At 39.4% G+C, this 20,772-nt stretch overlaps 1 protein-coding gene across 4 annotated transcripts in view; it reads right to left on the minus strand.

Annotated features, from left to right (window-relative positions):
- The window catches only part of FAM13A (family with sequence similarity 13 member A), a 135,298-nt gene that overhangs the window by 89,629 nt on the left and 24,897 nt on the right, over nt 1–20,772 (minus strand). For all 4 annotated transcript variants that reach the window (XM_054202355.1, XM_054202354.1, XM_054202353.1 and 1 more), the window contains exon 5: nt 18,994–19,153. In XM_054202355.1, the coding sequence (XP_054058330.1) occupies nt 18,994–19,153 (160 nt within the window). The remainder of the gene's footprint in view (nt 1–18,993; nt 19,154–20,772) is intronic.

Raw genomic sequence — 20,772 nt, forward strand, 5'->3', positions numbered from 1 at the left:
ATGAAATATTTAAGACTCTGATTTGTCAACTGTACCCACCAATGAGGAATCTCAGCGAAAGGTATGTTGAGGACTCCTTGATGGACTGAAAAAAAAAAAAGTTCAAAAGCAAAACAAGTATGTGTGCCTTCACATCAGGGAGATAGATGGCCTAGTTTTGAAGTAATATACAGGAAAAATTACATAATAAGAAAAATACCTCCTCCTTCTTGAGGTAATACCAAATTCCTTATGTGTATGTTTTCCAGAACAATATGAAATAATCCTCTCTTGCACTCCTTCCTTCAGATTTCCATCAGCTAATGGTTTGGCACATAGTGTCTTTTTGTCACAGATGGTCTTAATGCACTGAAAAAGATGCTAGACTTCGTTTTTGTTGGGTTTGGGTTGTTTTTTTTTTTCAGTTTCCCTATAAAATTTATGTAATTACTTCAGCATATGAACTGCTGGTAACCTAAATCTGCCCCACGTATAAGCCTGGTTCCACATACTCTTGCAAAGTCGCTCACAAATTCATTTTTTAACTCCAAGGACCTCAAACTCCCCCTTCTTAACAACTCCCAGGCAATGCACTAACACATCAGGCTGGCCGTGTTTTCTCTCATGCTCTGGGATTGAGTCTATGCAATGTGTGAACATCACCATCAAGTACAAAGCAGGGACAAACCAGCCTCATAGGTAAAATCAGTTAGTAGACTGTAAACATCATTTACCTTCTTTTCCCTTACATTTCTGTTACACATATGGAGACTGGAAAGATGGATCTACCATTGCTTGGCCACAGCAACTAATTGAGTATTTCTTATGGCCTTTGCTCCATACTGGTGGCTATTCTTCAGCTTTTTAAGCTGAAGCTATTCTTCAGTATTTTTAAGCAGTATCAAGCACAGTAGAGATGCTGATGAGATCGATGAGCTACCAGGCATTCTGCTATCTCAAATTACCAAGTGATGCTTTGGTAATGAGTCCCAAAGTTGCTTTCATAAGCAGACACCTTGCACCAATCAGGAATTCTGTCACAGACTCCAACAAAGGCAACGGGACACTCTAAGCATCAAGAATCAGCTTAATCCTCTTTCAGGCATGCATAGGTGGAAACAACACTACAGGTCAAGCAATTACTGCTGAACAGTTGGTCTGTACGAACTCCTTGCATGGACGTATCGAGCCCATAGTCAGAGTACCTCTGTGCAGCAGCAAAGCTTATGGCCTCTTGAGAAACATACAAACCAAGCCTCAGTTGCTATCCTGAATATAACATAATACCCTGAATAGTCAGAGCATCCCCACAGACAGCAAAGATAACATAAGTATTTGTATCCAAGTCTTAGAGTTTTAACCTGTCTACAGAAAAACTGTTCCTCTGGAAATAACTAAACAACAATGACTTGGTTTCTTTGGACTCTCCTAACTTGAACAGAAGATGTATCAAGAGTAAGAAGCACAAATATGGTGAGGTGATCACAATCAGAGGAGAGATGTGGGAATGAACTTAGGAGGCTGACTAGGGTGATGACTTCTGTTTTCAGTTTCCCACAGGGCAGCCTTTCTGCTCATGTCTGTATCCAGCTGCCCGTTGAGAACAATAGTGAGAGCAATAAAAATTATGGTAGTTACAATGGGCATCATTTGATATTTCAATATATTCTTAAAATAAATATGCCACCTCCAGTGAAGGCATCTTAAAGCAAATGCTCTGTAAATAGCAGCTATGCTGTTAAAGGGCAAATGTTAATGAGACCATCAAAAGCCAAGGAACAGAGGTAAGGCAGTATAGCACCCATCACATTCCTCCATCCTTCTTGTTGGCTAACTGTTTGAGGTGTAAACAAGTATGTGTTTGCCAAAGGATTTCTGCGTTAGAAAAGTGTGAAGCTGTGCCAAAATTCATAGCTGCTCCACTGAAGTCCATGTAAGTAGGTTGGAAAGTCTCAAACAAGCTGCTGAGAAACCTGTCTTTCTCCATGTATGGTAATCCTCCTGGTCACAGCATGACAATGAATTACACAGTAATGAAAGAATCTGCTGCCTAAAAGACACTGTTGGCACTGGCCTGAACTGTACTATATCCCATAAAGTGCAGACAGATCCTTCAAGGAAAATAAGTTTTACCTCTGTATTTCTCCTGCCCTGCAACACCACACGGCCAAGTCATTAACAAAGGAACCTGAAAAACTGAAATGATGACTGCAAAGGTTCACTCCAGCTGCCCACCCTTCAATCACTTTTTCTTCTCAGCAATAAAGAATGCTGTTTATGAACTCTGTAAAAAAAACAGGTTCAGGCCTTAGGGATTTTGAAGAGGGGGGGAGCAGCACTTTCAAGCATACCAATAAACTGGCGCTACACGTGCCCAAGCTCAGCTAGTACGTTTTTTTATGGCCCTCCAAATCAACACTGGGTAATATAGATAAGCTGAGACTCCACTAGAAATTCCACAAGACCATGTAACAATCCAGAAAAAAGGGGTTATAAACTTCCCATTTTTGGAGCTTTCACCACTGAACCAGAAAAAGAATCAGAAAATACGTTCTGTACTCTAACCGGATCTTCCAGGTGATCTCATAGGTCTTTTCCACCTCCCATTTTCGTGGCATTGTGTCTTCGTTATAAGTATACCTCTAATTTTAAGTACAAGTCATTGCAGACAAATGACTCAAGTGAGTCATGTAGGTGTGTTAAATCAGATTCTTCTGTCACTAGCTAGCAAAGGTTAGAAATTAACATTCCTGCAGTTAGCGTAGGACCAGCTTGTCGCTGACTGGATACTATTAAGATGAGCATGCAACATCTAGCGATTGCAGGAACCACGCACTACAATAATTGCTTTCATTATTTTGAATGGAGATGAAAAATGAGAACAGAAGTGTATGAACTAAAAGCAGAAAAACCTTTGACAGAACACTATTAACTGCTCCGTCACAGATTCTGTAACAGCACATGTAGACTGATGTACTTCAGTAAAAAAATGCATTTAGTTTACACAAAATAATGCTTCCAAGGGAACAGGAGATCCATAATGTGAGAACACAGCAAGCAGCTCTAGCTAAGAACCTATTAAACATTAACCTCCACAAGCCTGCTCTCAATACAGGCTGTGGCAAGAGATCTTATTTGCACTGGGCAGAGTGCACACAAGTATATTTTTGTGTTTCTCTAAATAAAGATTGTATTTACAGTTTATTCCAACACTTGCAAGTCTCCTGTCCCCTCCATATTGTCCTCCAATCCATGCGGTTTTTTTACAAGGCAATCAGTAGCACAAGATTAAACCACTTCTACAAACTGCCTGTTTTCTCTTACTTCAACTTTACAGCATATTTATGTTAATTAAGAGAAGGGGAAGAACTTGCCACCATTAAGACAAAAGATGCAAGTTGAAAGACAAAAGTTACTAGAAGGTACCAGGCAGGCCTAACAGTCACATTTTCAGGCTGCCTAGGCTACTTGGAAAACTTAAAATAAACAAAGCAAAACCAGAACCTCAAACACAGTTCAAGCTGAGAATCCACTCTTGTCAATGTTTTATTCTTACATATTAGCTCCTGAAGGACTGGCAGTCTGTTTGATATTGCCCTTTAAAATCCAGAAAGTAGAAAGAACATGTGCTCATTTCCAATAACATGTCACACTTCAGTAACCAAACATATTTTGGAATATATTTTGTTTTTTAAACATTCTGTGAACTTGCAGCTCAAAAAAATTGTGTCATTTAAGATATTTTTGATTATAGTTATACTGATTCCTAACTCTACTAGCAGAGATTAAATAACCGTACATCTTCAGAAATCTGACCGTGGTGTTCTCAGAACACTCACTGGTATTGGGATTCAAACAATAAACGTAAGTCATAATTTTCAAATGTGAGTATTTAAAGTCAGGCACCTGCGTTCCATGTGGAGTATTAAAAATGTCAAAATTTAGTCAAGTCACATTCGCAAAGACTTAAAGAGCAGATGTCTGCCTGTGTTTCTGATAAGAAAGATTATGCAATTACACCAACTTTTGTACTTGCATAAAAAAATTTTATTATATAATTACCTATATGCATTTCTGTGCATCTCTGAATTACTGAAGCTTGAGAATTCTTTGAGATTACAATTTATTAATTTTTAATGTTGCTCGTGAAATTTATGAAACCATGGGATGAAATCTATTGTGCTTTAAAGCCTGATTTCCTTTAAAACCAATGACATGGCTACAATACAGCTGGGATAAATCAACTTTGAGCCATAAAATGACTAGCATGCATCCCATGCAGAAGTACTACCTGATCATCACTCTTCTAAACCATTATGGACCTCTAGAGAATGCTGTGAGGAGTAAGGCTATTAGTAATTGCATACTTTCATGCATACATGAGAAAAAAAAGAGTGCAGCACAGCATACTGGATACAAAACAAGCTCAAGCTTTGTTTTGCTCAACTATGTGGGCTCAACAATCAGTGTAACCTAACTGTTTACATATGAAAAATTACCCAAATTCTGCTTGCTGTCAATAGTTGCCAGCAAGCACGTCCCCCCAGAAGACAATCCCACCTGGAAAAACTGCCACCTCCCACCTAATAACTCTGAATGATGCGGTGGAGTCTCTCCAAAACGTGCCCAAACTAGAGTACGTGCTTATCACGGCATCCAGTTCCACCATCAAGCCCCACTACTGTTACTAAAGGAAATTTTCTAATATCAAGAGTACTTAGGCCAGAGTAAATAGTCACCATCTGTACAGGACACTGTCAAAACTCAGGTTTTGAACTAAGTTTCTTTAATGTTTTCTAAGCAAGAATTGAGATCATGGGGAAAGACAGATTTTCATTAATTTCCCATTTAATTTCCTAACTTTGATAGGCAATATTTATTGGCAAATGGTCTGGTCAGAAGTACGTCAGCATAAAACAAAGCTTCTAGTCATCTCCTACATCTGCAAATGTAGCCAATTTAGAGACTTTCAGATCTTCCTAACCTTACACTGCAGTAACAACTTCCATTGGCCCATTCAAAATCATGGACTGTTATTTTCCATGAGACATATTACCATCGTACCAAAACTCCCAAATACTTTATATTGCTCAAACAGCACAACAAGACTTTAAGCTCCCTCAGGCATGCCTGAGAACATCTTCTAGCTCTGGGTTAACATAGCAGCGCTTCCTGACACTCAGTAAGATTCTTAGTTAAGGCTGTGCTACAAACACTAATAATTATCAAAAGCCATCACAGAGCCCAGCTGACTTGTCCATACCCCCCAAAACAGAAAAGAACTCACTTCATTCAAATCCCAGCCCAGCGCTCTTACACCTACATCGGATGCATTATACTGGCCCAAAGGTCCTCTTCCTTAGGAAGGATATTGTGTTGATAAAGAAATTTTTCTCTCTGGCAGATTCTTTGCAAGTGATACAAAATACAGATTTTACAATGCATGAGACTCCACCTCAATAAAAGCTTTAAACCAATTAACTATGGACACCTCAATGATTAGGAAAGATTAGAACATGCCTAGAATACTCTTTGACCTATTTATTCTTCAAGAGAATAATCCTTTCACGTCAAGAAGCACTGACGCTAATAAAGACAGGTGGTTGAGTACTCCAGCTCCCAGCTTCCTCCCACACGAATGAAGAAACACAATAGGTCAAGGGCATCCTTAAAGGAGAGACTAAATCATAGGCAGGGTACAAGATACGTAGCAATGTCTCTTACTCAGTTACTCTTCCTCCACTTATTTCTTTTTGTGCTTATCTCTTCGGACAGACAGACCAACGGGGATTATTGGTGGAAGGGTGAGAGTGTTCAATTACATATTTATTTTCAATTATGTACTTGAAATAATTTTAGGGAGATGACTAATATCAGCAGAAAAGACTGAGAAAGACCCTAGCACAAAAAGACCTCACCTCCCACATCCTGAATAGTTAGCACTCACTGGCTCTAGATGAGAACCTTGGCAAATTTTTGGTAAATTTCAATGGAATGAGAAAATACTTGCTACAGTAGGTCAGCTTTAGTTATTCATTATACCTTTTCTTCAAGCAGAATAAACTGTACTAGTTCCTTTATCCATTGCCAATACAAAGTAAGACGGATTCATACAGCATACTTGCATCTTGCACTGTTATCTGGCTGGAATGCAAAGTTCAAACTGAACTGAATATTATCCTTGCTTTTTATCCTTTTCAACAAATTGTTCAATGGGCATAAAAATTGTTAAGTTTCAGCCTCAGTCAAGTGCAGCCCCAGAGATACAGAGCTGCACAGTGAATTTACAGTCTTTTGTATTTGCAACACACTACCACACTGTAACACAAGAGTTTAAAATGCATCTGATTACAAATGCCCTAGGAAGGAATTAGGAAAAAAAGAGTTAGTAAAAACAATGGTTATACACTGTGCTCTATTTTAATGATAGAGATAAACTTACTTGTTGATCACTTGGTATTCCAAGATGTAACAATCTCATTATTACTGCTGTGCTTACCCTCTCTTTCCTACTTGGTTCAGTAATTAATCTCTTTTTGGCCTCACAAACTGCATAATCAGAGGAAACTGGCCTGTGGGATTTTCAGTTCAAGTTTTAAATGTTGCTAGAAAGCATCAGATCTATTTTGTTAGCTGTTAATACCTACAAGAAGACCTTAATTAAAACAAACTCGAACTTTATCGAAGTGAAGCTCTTTATTAACTAAGGCACAGATTAGTTTTTTTTACAGGAACAGGGAGTCAGATTCCCTTATGATATAATGAAACTGCAGCTCTGAACTTCACCAAAATGTCATCCAATCGACTGCATCAAAGTATTTGGCCTTGTGCCCCAAAAGAAAAGAGTTATTACACCATTGTTTGCTCACTGACTCCATGCAGTGGCTTTGAAGAAAAAACAGTTGTTGTCAGTGCAACGATTAAGGCCGCAAATGTCAGTATTAATTTTTCGTTAGAAAAGAAAAATCATGATAGCTTGTAGGGAGGATCTGACAGAGGTATACAAAGTCATGGGTGGTGGAGAGAAGATGGACTGTTTGCTATCTCCTTCAGTTAAAAAAAAAACAGAAAAAACAAGAGAAAAAAAAGGAAACCCCTCCAGTTGACCTTCAAATGACACTAGTAAAAGCCAAAGCCACATTTATAACAAATGAAAGGAGTCAGTTCTTCTCGTGAGAGGAAGCAATTTGTGGCACTCTTCGCCAGATGACAGGGTGGAAGCAAAAAGCTTACACGTGTGCAAGGGGTACACAAGACAATTACTCTGGACATCACTAAATACACAAACCACTGCAGGACCAGGAAAGTCTCTGAGAATAGTCACGAACTGGTAGAGTAATTGAAGGAAACACCTTGCTGCCCTATTCTTACTCCTTCCTGGACATTCGCTTACAGCCAGTATGGGAGGCTAGATGGATCCCAAGTCTGAGCCAGTACAGCCACTCTTATGTAGGATGAGCAACCATTAAGAGGATTATCCAGTGAATTCAATGCTGCGAATGATTGCAGAAATGATGCATTAGCTGATTGCACTGGGGTAGCCTGCAGCAGCTGACTCTTTACTGGGTCAGCAGCTGTACACCAGAGAGAAGGGAATATTCTGTTTCTCTCAGGAGCACCCCATGTAACAGTGCAATGCAGCCTTTGCTTCAGGTAGGTGTCAGCAGGGTCACACCTGCGATTCTTCCCTAGGCTACAACAAAAGTGCACAACAGTGTCTTCCGTGGAGCCGTCCAGGAGAAACAGTGAATTTCAGAGTTCTTGGCTCTCCCATCATTTGGTGTCGGAGCAGGGAATATTACCCAAACTAATGCTGTCTCCTGCACAAAATTCCCTGGAGCATGACAGTGCAGACATGACATGCAGCAGCACTGTCAAGGCTGCCAATGCAGAAGCAAAAGGGCCACAGTAATTACAGAGTTGGTCTTCCTCCTACTCATGAGGAGAAAATATGGAATCTCTTCCCCTCACAAAATAGCTCATGGCTGATTCAGGCTCCATAAGACAGGAAAAGCATCAAATAATCTATGTTTTTACGACTAAAATTGTGTAGCTGATGGCATGGGGATTTTGAAAGGCATTTTCTAATTCATGTGGTGACAGGTATTTTCATGAATGTTAACTGGATGGAATAACTAATTTTTATTCAGATATCAGTTCACAGAGTCATCACTCAGTGTCACAGATACCTTCAGGAACAATACAGACAATGATGTAATATGAACAGTAATTAAAAAAAAAATAATCTCTTCGCAATGTATTAGATATCCTTTCCATTTTATACCCAGAAAGTTATGAAAACATCCTTGTTAGAAAGGGGAATAGTGTTAGCAAAGCTGTTAAATGTTCTCTTATCTAAATAAACCATGTCACAAACATTGAAACAGCTATTATTTATACACGGGATTTTTGCCTTGGTTGATATTGGAATATAGGAAGAAGAGCAAAACTGACTCGGTATCTATATGCTGTTCTACCTTGATATTATTTACACTATACTTTAATAACCAGAAATCAGCAGAGGTGTTTCAGACAGAAGTAATAAAAAGCAAAATCTCACAGTTTGCAAAAAACGCATCACTGCTTTTCAATATGAAACTAATACCCTATTCAGTTCCCCTTTCATTTCCTTTTGTTCTCCCAAGACTATTTATATATATGACCTTTTACCTGAGACCATATCTCTTAATAAACAGCTAAAGGTTACTCTGTTTCGCTTCAGTACAACCTTAACCTACTGCAATTATTGCCACAAAACACATACAAAGGTCATGAATTGTGATACGAAAGCAAGAGAGAGATGCGGAAATCCATTATTTTTAGAGAGGACTGCAATATAGAAAAGGAAATGATAAACATAGTAATAATCCTGTGACAGACCTCCATGCTGGCAACTACATCTGTGGAATATCATGGTATTTTCTAGGAGGAAAAGAAAAATGTGTCTCCAGTTGTCCAGGAGGACCAGTTACCGAATGCTGCAAAAAGTTAAACTGGTAATGCTGGGATCAAATATAATGCTAGAACTTGTAAAAGGTTACGAAAACTTCACCGAGTGAATACATTCATCTTCCATGCCCATCCCCACAATTTGCAAGTGCCCATCATATATTAGCTGGCAGGGTTAAGGTGTCATACAATAGGTTAACAACCACAACTCAGCTTCTCATGGCTGAGGTACAAATAAGGAGCCTGCAGCAAAATTTAAGATTAAAAAAAACAAATCAAACAAAAGCGATACAAAGTGATACAACAACATTGCTCTCTTGCTGGGTGTACCTAATATATGTGTGTGTGTGTGCATGCTCAGTAACAACAGAGCTAAAACCAGTTCCAGGGGAACATTTTATTCTCCCTTGCAATTTTCAAAACCGGAGTCTGATTTATTTATTTACTGTAATGTTACTCATAAATAGAAAAAGTACGATCTAAAAGAAAAACATGACCTAGCTATAGGAGAAACGCAGGCTCTCCAGACCTGCAGCTCATGTTACAGTTGCTTAAGCTCAGTTTTGGAAAAGCTAAATTGCATTTCTGATCTAAAAATCAAAATACTCACAAGGAAAAAACTTTTTCACACATAGAATTCAGCAATGTTACTTTTAAAAGGAGTATCTGATGTTGCAGTAAATTAGGGAGTCCTACATGTCTCTATATTGTTCTAATTACCAGTGCATACAGAGAACAGACCCCTTTCTTACTAGTGAAACTGAGATGTTCACTGCTGGTAATTAAGGTCAAATGCTGCTGGGATCTGCTGGATAGATCAGATTTTCAATAGCATACATATTCAGACACATACAGAGCGTCTGCTCCCTTGCGTCCCTTGCATCACATACTCCTGCTGCTCTTAGACTGCCCTGAGCCCTGTTTATTACAAGTATGTTCTGGGGCACCAGAAATCCTGCAAAGCAGTGGACGTTACAGGCGCACCAGGGTGTGCCAACCAGCTTCTCCTGGGCAAACGGTGGTCTTCAGAGTACCCAAAGGAGGGCTTTTCAAAAATGCATAAGACTTATACTGAAGTCAATGAGCATTTCACTACTCTATAATGGGAAAAAGACTTAATCCAGCACTGAGCCCTTCTGAAGCTCCCACCTTGAAAGTACTACAGGTGAAGCTAATGGCAAAGGTCAGCAAGAATTAAACCCCCCCAGGCTGAAAAGTGTCTTACACCTCACCTCTTTGGATCAGCTCTGACTGCCTGTGTTATGTCCTTGTTACAAAGAGAGCACTGACTGCTGATTTATACAGTGGGAATAATGCTGATCATTTTGTGTAACCTGATTAACTGAACGACTAATTAATGAGAAACAGAATAAACATTGGGAAATATGAACAGCAGGAACCAAGAGATTTGTCTTAGTAGAAAAATTCTCATCCTCCTCCTAACCTTGTTTTTTCTCCATGGGTACACCAAGGATGCTCAGAAACAGCCCGCTAGAGGAGGGGCTCACATGTTTATTTTAGTGTACCTTGTTTCTTTGATGCTTCCCTTTCATATGTTGTTGTACTGACTGAGAGGGACTGCTCTGAAGTGCTAAATCATGATGTCACTCCCCCCAAAAAATCACTACCCCACAACAAAACAACAACAGACAATGAATGAACACCATTTCAAGTAAAACACATGCAAATACAGACTGGGACACACATACACATATGGATCTTATTTTTTCTACATTGGTATTATCATGGCACAATAACATCACTGGGTATTTGTTTAAACAAAAATTTTAAGAGAGTAAAAGCAAGGTTCCTAGGCATCTCAACTGCTAAGTTTGCCAGCTGGGTTCAAAAACTTTATAGTATACTAGCAATATGGACAGCAGGATAGAAAGAGATGTTTGTTATATGCCCCTGTTCCCTTTAAATGTGTTAGATCCTAATGTGTTAAAATGAAAATATTGTTGGTGAAACCCTAGCTAAAGAAATAGCAGCATAATAATTTATTACTTTATAGAGTTTAGCATTAACATATTTGTGTAAATATTCAGGATTGCATTTAGTAACACCACAAGTGACAGACTTACAATCTTGTGAATGCTTTAATGAAATTCAGGAACAGAAAAATTCTGTTTTAATACTACACATACAGACTTGTCAAAACCAGCAGAGCTAGAAGCACTGGAAAACTACTTCAAAATTACACAAGAAATTGTTTGGGGGTCATCTGATTTTTTGCTTGCCGTTCTGAATCACAGCCTAAACATAACCATCCTCCTCAGTCCAGACTGAATCTGCTATAGGTGAAGGGTTTGGAGGCTTTAAACTTTCCCCTACAAATCTCATATTGCACATTTCCTGTCAGCTCGCATCTTAAAATGTCATTCTGGCTGAATCACTATATACCCTTCCTATAAACATGCCCATCTGCTCACTGGTGGACAACTGTGAAGTGAATGCTAGCTGAAGAAAGACTAAACAAAAAAAACCAGAGACAGACTTCCACAGGTGCTCCTTCTCCTCACGCACTTTCCACCCATTTTCACATCTCCCATGTAAACCCAGTCCTGCCCTTGGGGGCTCCCTGGCCCAGGCAGGAGAAAACTGGCATGATCTGCCCAAATAAGGGGATACTGAATGAAACAAAAATGTTTGTTGAGACCTTCAGAAAGGATTTTCAAAGAAGATCAGTTCCCACTGCCTCCTGATGGGAAAGAATTAATCCAGTACTGAAAGCTGACCATTAACACGATGCTAAAACGGTCCCAGACATGAAAGAAGAATAAAGGAAACTATCTAGACCCTGCAGGCTTACCCAGGGCAGCATAACATGGATTAGAAGTGGATGCCTTTTTTCCTGACGTAAATGAGGGATTGCTCTCATGTCTGCTGAATGTATAACCATGGGGCCAGAGCACCAAGGTGGCAAGGGAGGGAGACTTATTTAGGGGGAGCCCACTCAGACATGGAGCCGGTGAGTTTTCAGCAGTTTCTCCCTGTCAAGGGATTAGATCCTCATGCTAAGGTATTTAAGTGAAAACAGCCGAGGAAGGGAAAAAAACATTTATTAGTGAAGATCTTGCTTTACACGTCTGGGGAAATAATCCAAAACATCGTGGCTTTCAGTGGAGATGGAGCTTTACAACTGACTGCAAAGGGAACAAAGTCAAGCCAAGACAGAGAACTTTTTGACCATCTTACCTTTCCTACTTCTCCCCAGGGATGAAGGGCTCAAATCGTACCAAGGGCTGAATGATTTGGTCTGAGTGTTCAATTGGAATGAGCAAGCAAACACTCCACTTTTTAAAATAGTGCCGCCAAAGTCAGCTGGAGCACTCTTCTTAACATAAAAAAATGCACTTAGGACCTTGCCCGGCTGGGTTGGGCACCACACACTTTGTACACCCCAAGCACAAACAGATGCAGCTACATGTGGTGGATTGCTTGCCTCCTTAGAAATCTAAGAGCAGGCTTGCAGAACACAGTGCATGCACTTTTGCTGCCACTTGAAGTACAAAGAACTATTTTGCCAACTAATCCTCCCAGCTGAAGTGGCAGCTTTTGTTAGAAAACTGGAAACAAGCAGGATAAAAATGCAAGGAGTTAATTGCATCTAAAATAAAAGGGTTGTTTTGAAACTATTAGTTTTTTGCAAAAGCCAGCAAGAGACCAATTTCTGTAGCTCTTCGGGGAGTGAAATCTGCCTGTTCAGAGGTCATCAGAATGCACCTACATTATATTCACGATGTTAATATTGCACTTCTATAATTTTACTTGACTTTTAACTTTGATTTTTAATTTAATTTTAATGTTATAATTTTAATCTTAGAAATAGACTTGCTTTTTCTTCCACCTCAAGTGAACAGGGGATTGTATTCTATCACCCAGTGGGGGAAGAAAGTGAAAAGCCTTTTGCATTCCTGTCCCAAATATGTAATCAAGCCAGGAACAGCACTACAAACTCATCATGCCAGTGCTTGTGTTCCAGTGCAAACATTTATGTGTTCTGAGCAGACTGGTTCTTAAAACTAGAAGTGCTCTCTCAAGAAGGCATTAGAGGGAAAAGATGAAAAAAATTAGAAAATAAATAATCTTGTAAGCATGCATGACTAGGTAATAGGTTATATGTTTTATTTGAAGACAATAGTGAGCTAAAACATCATACTACTAAAGATGACATGTTTCACCTGAAACCAGTGGAAATCTCTCCAAGAGAACTAAATAAAAATCCTCTTCACTAGCTATCTGGGACTGTTTAGTTTGAGGAAGAGGAGGCTGAGGGGAGACCTCATCACTCTCTACAACTACGTGAAAGGACATTGTAGAGAGGTTGGTGCTGGTCTCTTCTCACAGGTAATTAGCGATAGAACAAGAGGGAATGGGTACAAGCTGCAACAGGGTAGGTTTAGGCTGGACATTAGGAAAAAATTCTTCACAGAAAGAGTGGTCAGACACTGGAATAGGCTGCCCAGGGAGGTGGTTGAGTCACCATCCCTGGATGTGTTTAAGACTCGTTTAGATGTGGTGTTAAGGGATATGGTGTAGGAGAGAACTTTGTAGAGTGGAGTTGATGGTTGGACTCGATGATCCCAAAGGTCTTTTCCAACCTAAATGATTCTATGATTCTATCTTTGATCATTAGAGAAGCCTAATCACTGTTATTCAAAGGTCCCATTTCATTACAGTTGTAACAATACAGCATTGGGTAGCTGTACAACAAAGGACTATATGCAGCTGCAATTCGAACACCACTTTAAGATCTTTGGAAATGAAAGGTCCTAATTCAAAATGATTGGTTTTGTTGTTACTTTAGGGTTTGTAAAATTATTTATTCAAGAAGATGATAAAATTGGCAATACCACAACTCAGGACTGACTAATTTTTCATCACATGGGTTATCATTCAGTTTAGTGCCACAAAAATCTATCAATCAGGACCGCACCTATACACACCAGGAATTCTGTTCCAAAGTAAAACATAAAGAACATTTTATTATAATACCCTGGCATTTATAATGTGATAAATGCACAGCAGTGCAGATATACTGTCATAGAATTATTTGTTCACATGTAACACTGCCCAATAAAAAATAGCTATTTATAATCCTGAAAATCTGAACACAGAGCAGGTAACTAATCAGAACACTCAGCCCACTTCTCCACCCACTTCTCTCTAACTAGCAGAGCCTATTGATCAACAGGCTGAGACTCTTCCAGACCTTCACTGCGTTAGGAAATTAAAATGAAGCTTGGATAAAAGTCTTAAGGATTGTAATAATAGCTGGCTGCAAATGAGACCTGTAAACCCCAACAAATCCCAACTTATTTTGGAATTAAAGAAAAAAATAATCAAACCTCATAATTCTTTTATGGGAAGGAATTTCCGTATATATATATATATACATACACACACACACACAGATTTCTGAAGAAAGTACATGTTATACTTCCACCTGCTGGCCACCTGCCTGGAAGATCACATGGATCTCATTCTCCTAGGTGGAATGAGAAACTCTTCCAGGAGTGAGAAACTTCCTTCCAGGGAAGGCATCATGAACCTGACAGTTAAATTTCCTATTGAAATAGAAACTATTCTAAGACAGATTTTCTATTTTGTGAAAATCGCAATTTTTTTTTAACACAGACGTTTCCAAAGAAAAAGTCCCCACCATTTCTAACTATAATCCTACCATATGCCTAAGCAACGAGCAAGAGGAAGCTTTACAATCCTGGGAACAAAGCAAGGACTGGAATGAAGCTTGCAAACGTTTCTAGCTCCCTTACTTTCTGATTTATGATCCACTAGAAAGCAAGCTAAGAAATCCCTTTGCCTGGCACAACTTGTCTTTCCCAATGACTGAGCAATCTTTGAAAGAAGAAATATAACTGGAGTGAAGGTGTTCCGGTGCTTCCTCAGTGCACATACACAGTGAGAATAGCAGTTCAACTACCAACAGCCCTACAGAATCACATCTCTTTTTCCCCATCTCTAAATTTTATCAACTTTTGGCTTCCTTAAAACAGACTTCCTTTAAACTGTGGCAATCTGTAACTGATTGAAATGCTCTTACTTGTTCTGGAAGTCTGTAGCATCATGGATTTCCCCCAGCTATGACCAACATGGTAGACGAGATGCAACTTGCTCCACTTGAGCTGTTTTTCCTTTCCAATAAAACGCTCAAAGAGAAGCTTGATGCTTTCATGACTTTATCTGAATGATCCACATATTCTGGTTTTCATTTTAAGAGCACAGTACTTTCCGCTTTTAAAAATCCACTGATTTTATGACCAAAGTGCGGGAAAGCCTTAAGATATCCAGACCATGAAGTGTTAGGAGTTACGCAAGTTCGGGAAGATGTTAAATATCACCGAGTACATGACAGGAGGTATATTCCCATATTGGGATGGAACAGCATGAGACACTACTCCCCTGTTTCTCAGTATTTGCTCAAAATTAATGATTTAGGGTTGATGTCAACTTCAAAAAAAGATAATTATGAGGGGATGATGTGAAGCAACAGGTACCTAAGCCATCTCAAGAATGACCAAAGACTGCAGGGGCAAATAATATTCTCGCAATGCTTTTAGAGACTGTTTTTCTAGTTGAGATTTCAGCACTGAAGTAAGAGCCCGAAGCCATAAAAAAAAAGATATGAAAAAGCAGGGCTAATTTTGTAATGCAGTAAGCTAGAAAAGCATACTAGATCTCTTAGAGTAGTGCGTTGTTCAATGTTGTGCTATTTGATATGTTTCTTTCCTTTTTTAAACCACTGTTACTAGGTTTCTAGTTTTGATTCAAGTTAGTCGGGCAAATTTGTGGCATTCTTCTCCCCATATTAGAAGTTTCATGCATATAGGTGCTCTTTCTCTTAATCAAGAAACACCTGGATAAGCACTGATGGCTTTGACCATCATAAGGTTAATCTCTTAAAACAATCTAAAACCTAATTTCTTCCTATAAGTACTTCTACCCTCATTTTGGGAACCTTACCTTTGGGTAAGACAAACAGCAGCATTTCAAACGAAAGGAGGCATTAATGCTTGTCTAAAAAGTGTCTCAATAAGCCCTAGCCTCACACTGTACACCCAGGAGATCACATAAGGCATCTCACATTACCACAAGCACTGTACTAACCTAGAGGAAAAGCTATCTCCACATTCAAGAACATAAAAGAAAGGATGGCAAAGAAATACAGACTGTGGATGGGCTACAGAATGTCTGCACAACGACTAGAGGTGATGGAAGGCCACGTAGTATCAAGAGTGCTGAAGCTTTTTCATTTCACTACAGACTGCCAGCCTTCTCTCTGGAATGGGAATGAAGGGCTAGCAGATTTGAGTACGGTAAGAATAGCAGGACAGGGATGTAGGAATTTGGGAGAAAAATGTAAATATGGAAAAGAGAGGAAGGAGAGAGGGTGAAAGCAATCATGGGAAAGGTATCAGTGTAATGACTCAGGGTGAAACACTGGCAATACAGCAAGTGATTTGGAGGAGAAGATGACAGAAATACCCCAGAAGGAAGTGAGCAAGGTCACCTAAATCTCCCCTCCTCACCCTCCTGCTGCTCACAATGTAAAAGCTAAAATAACCCATTTAGATAAATGCAGCTGAGTTTGGTAAAGGGCAGGCCCTCATTTTCTTCCCTTTCCTTGCCATCTGCTCCCCCATTCCACCATGGCTCATGCTTGAATGCAACACCCTTAAAATCAACAGGGCCTCAGTTTATGAGAGTGTTGTCCTGAGCATCCTACGTTTTTCACTCCTTCTAACAGGATTACTTGGCGAATCTCTCTCTAGCTACCTGTAGATATGAATTCATCAATGGCTTTTGGAGAAGCAGTAACTTTGCTTACAAATGGCTTGCTATTTTCTGAACAATGTGACCCAGGTCATGTAAAATAATTCTCTGAGGCATTGTTCTTTTATGACACAGATCAGCCAGCTCCTACCGTACGTAATAGTTCACACATTAACAAACTGGCAATCACACTTCTCTACTGAATCTCATTTATTACTACTTGGCTTTCTCTTCGAGTGCACCATCTCTAATTTGTTATACAAATTGGCTAGGATAGGGGATATCCGCTAGGATACAAGAAAAGTAACCTTTGGGAATGGTATAAAGCATCCTTTCAAAGTGCCACCTGTCAATCCCAACAAGCACTTATGTGGCTTCGCTACATGACGTTAGATGCTTGTATTTCTTGTGTTTGAGTGTTTGTCTTTGTTAAGCTAGAAAACTTCCCGCCCAAATTAGATGGACAAGGAACAAGGTCAAATTTTTGCAGCAGACTGCCAACTGAATTTGGAAGCTGTCAACAAGATCCAAAGACACAAATACAATGTAAGCCCTTGTGTTTAGGAGTGGCTCATTCCTCTCAGGCAGTCAGCTGTCTCCTGAGGCTAAGCAATAGGCAACATTGTTCATCTCACTTGAGTAACTATCTTTCAGGCTATTTTGTTGGAGTAATTCTGGTTGTCACCATGCTCTTTGATAGCTCAGATCTCTGAACTGCTGTGGGAAATTTCCCAGATCTCCACCTTTATGCATTCCCAATTACTAGTAAGTCCTTAGAAGTGAAAGACTACCTTGGCTTTTGCAACTGGCTGAAGCTTGAAGGAGACGGAGGCAGATCTGAAGCCTTTCTTCTGGGCTCTAAAGTACTGCAGCTTTTTACAATTTAGTTCTTCTTAACCTGTTTTTGTTACTGAAGTGACCATCAGCTGCTAAACATCACTCTCATCTGCCAGGCAGATTAATTCCATTACCCAGAAGCTACTGTGACTTCAGTAACGTACATCAGGGAGGACACTGCAGAAGCTACTGTGACTTCAATAACACGTATCAGGAAGGACACTGCAAGTCATCAGTCCTTCTATCTCCTTCCATAGAAACATTTTAGGTGAACGCTAGTAGCAGTTAAAAGACTAAAAAACTAAAGACTTCCTCTGATTCACCACATAAGAAAAGAACCAACCCTTCTAAAGGGTCTGACTTGTACAGATTGCCCTGCAGTTCAGGTTCAACAGACCCTCCCGCAATATACTGCAAAGGCAGAGGTGTTTTCAGCTGATTTCACTTCACTGCCAGAACCTGGGCTCACACTAAACTTCTTGTTCTGCCAAGGTGAAAGACACTATATTTTTATAACTTATTTTCTGACGACTTCCATTCCAGCCAGTGAAGGATATGGTGATTTTATCAGTGGGTGCTTGCAAAACCCTACCAAAGGAAGGCATGTAGTTCAACCGTCCCACACTCAAGAGCTCATATCTTGGACAGGAGTAATTATCTGCACAGCTAACACACAAAAAGAAATAAGGCAATTGCAAACCACCCTCATGACTGTTTTCTGCGCAAACTTCAGGTTGCTTCCTGTAGTAGAGACAGCACAAGCCAGAACAAGGCACTTCTGGCTGCCCTACTTATTTTTGTCGACTTTTTCTGAATTTTAGAATCCTCTGATGTTACACACATGCCCTCCTCCCACCAAAGACATTATACTTTAATTATATCACTTTTATTTAACAGGTCCAATGTACTTTCTTCAAATAGTAGCTACTATTTAATGCTTCTCTTCAAGTGCACTCAGAAATGGCTGTTCTGAGTCAGAACATGTGATTTTTAAATTCAGGTACGTGTTCAAGACAAGCAGACGTCGTAGTGCCCAAGACTAGAGGCCTCATACTATCCTAAAGTATGAAAGCTTATCATCACTGATGTACCCCAATAAATGATCACCATGGCAGAATGCTTGAATATTTCCTAGAACTATTTTGCCGCCTCATTTAAAAACATTTAATTTTTAAACAGACATATTTCCTATATAAATAACAGTGAGTAGCTAACAAAGAATAAAGATGTTTAACAGAATCAAATTCCAGACTAGTAATGAAAACTAGCCTGTTGGTAGAATCGATTTGCAAACTGTATACCATCAATAGCACAGAACATTATTACAACAATGCTTGCCTCCCACTTACCTAAATGATTTCTGAATTGAAGCCTGCAATAAGCCTGCATTATTGATTTGCTATAAGAAAATGAAATATTAGAGATACTCACTTTTACCAAAATAATTCTTGCTAGCTCTTCACACACAGGCTTTTCTTCATCCTTCTTCAAACCTTCCAATTCAAACAAGGTATTGTAATTTTCCAGCATTTTTGTCATTATCTTGTTGCAGATCTCCTGTTCTTTTATACCTTCAAATCCAGAGGGCACGCTAAAATTGGATGTAACACAGAGCAGAGCGTTATAGGTACTCAACATACAAAATTTCCCGCATAGAGCCTCTGTAACATTTCAGTTGCGGATACAGGATGGCAAATAGGCAGAGGAAACTTTGTTTCGCAACCGAGGACTGTGTCTATGGTGTTAACAGCTATCACTGTTTGCAGTTTTTCTTACTGATATTAAATACCGTATCTGTTGGTCAAACTATCTACTCCACAGAATAGAGGTAGAAATCTAATTGAGACAAACACCAAATGAGATACCACCAACTTTGCTAAACGTTGGGTTCATGACTGCAACACAGACAGCACTGAGGCATTTAAATGCTCTGAACTGTTAATGAGAAAAGTCAGATTCCTCCAAAAACGTGGTTTGTGATAACCCCAAAGGTATACAAGAAGGATGAGTCAAAAAAATTAAAAAACCCCCACATCCTGAGCAGAACACTAAAAGTAAAAGTTAAGCAAGATCTTTGCAGCCTCAGACAACCCCATGCTGTACAACAGATTTCTTAATCTAACTTTCGAGTTGCCGTTTCTATTGAAGGTAGGCTCGTAACTCACAGGCTTTTTAAAACATGGCTGCCTTCTGCAGAAGAGCCTAAGAGATTCATATAAAAACAGGTTTCTAACCTCCACTTTCTGTAAGAATAACCAACTACTTGGCTGCAGAAGAATCAACTTCTTGCTCTCTTGAAACAGGCCCCTGTGCAGCCAGGAATTGCTTGCCACAGACCTTAAAGGCACACACAAAAGGAAGTGCAAGATACTAACGTGGAAGAAGTGTCATATTCCAGTCTATGCTCTTTTGCCTTCCTTATGTGTTTCACACAACCCTGTCATGTGGTAAAAAGACATATTACTCACAACAGAGTGCACAATTAATTGAAGCATCTAATGATCATCTGCTGGAATGTAGGCTTTCTGCACATTTAAAGGACTTTGGTGACTAAAACTGACTTAGAATTCTGTTTTAATGCAAAAGTAAGATCTCTGAAGACTTCTTCAGCATTTAAAACGCTTCTCCAGTCATCCAGTGTTTCCCATTGTACAGTATTTCCAGTAGATACATTCTCCTCTCAATAATCCACAAAGTGGCTGCATGGATATTAGTTTTCTAAGGATCTTATAAAGTGGCAGAGACTGCAGATCAGGAGGTACAGAAAACATGGGAAAAGATTTAAGGGGAAGAAGCACGGCAAAAAAAAAAACAGAAACAAAAAAAAGTTTCAAACGTTTTTTGTCTGAGGACAACTCGTGGTTGTACGAGAGGAAAAAACAACTCAAATCCCCAAAAGTTAAGCAAATGCCACCTGAGCTATTTTACAGGGATGTAATTTCAAAGTAAAGCATTGCTTACTATAATCAGCAAATTAAAATTTACTTTGAATGCTAAATGATGTGCTATAGAGTTGTCACGGCACAAAACTTTCTTGATAATTCAGGCAAATCCTGACTGTTACCTTCCTGATGTGTTTCTCCAAAACAGGGTACCACTGAAATAAGGCTGACACCCCATGAACTTCATTCCCAGGAAATGGACTGGAAATGTAATAGAGCAAGTTCAAGTCAAAATAAAGACTCCAGACAGCTTCAATGAGTTGCAGAG

Source organism: Rissa tridactyla, chromosome 5 (assembly GCF_028500815.1).
Source record: "Rissa tridactyla isolate bRisTri1 chromosome 5, bRisTri1.patW.cur.20221130, whole genome shotgun sequence".
Classification (NCBI taxonomy): domain Eukaryota; kingdom Metazoa; phylum Chordata; class Aves; order Charadriiformes; family Laridae; genus Rissa; species Rissa tridactyla.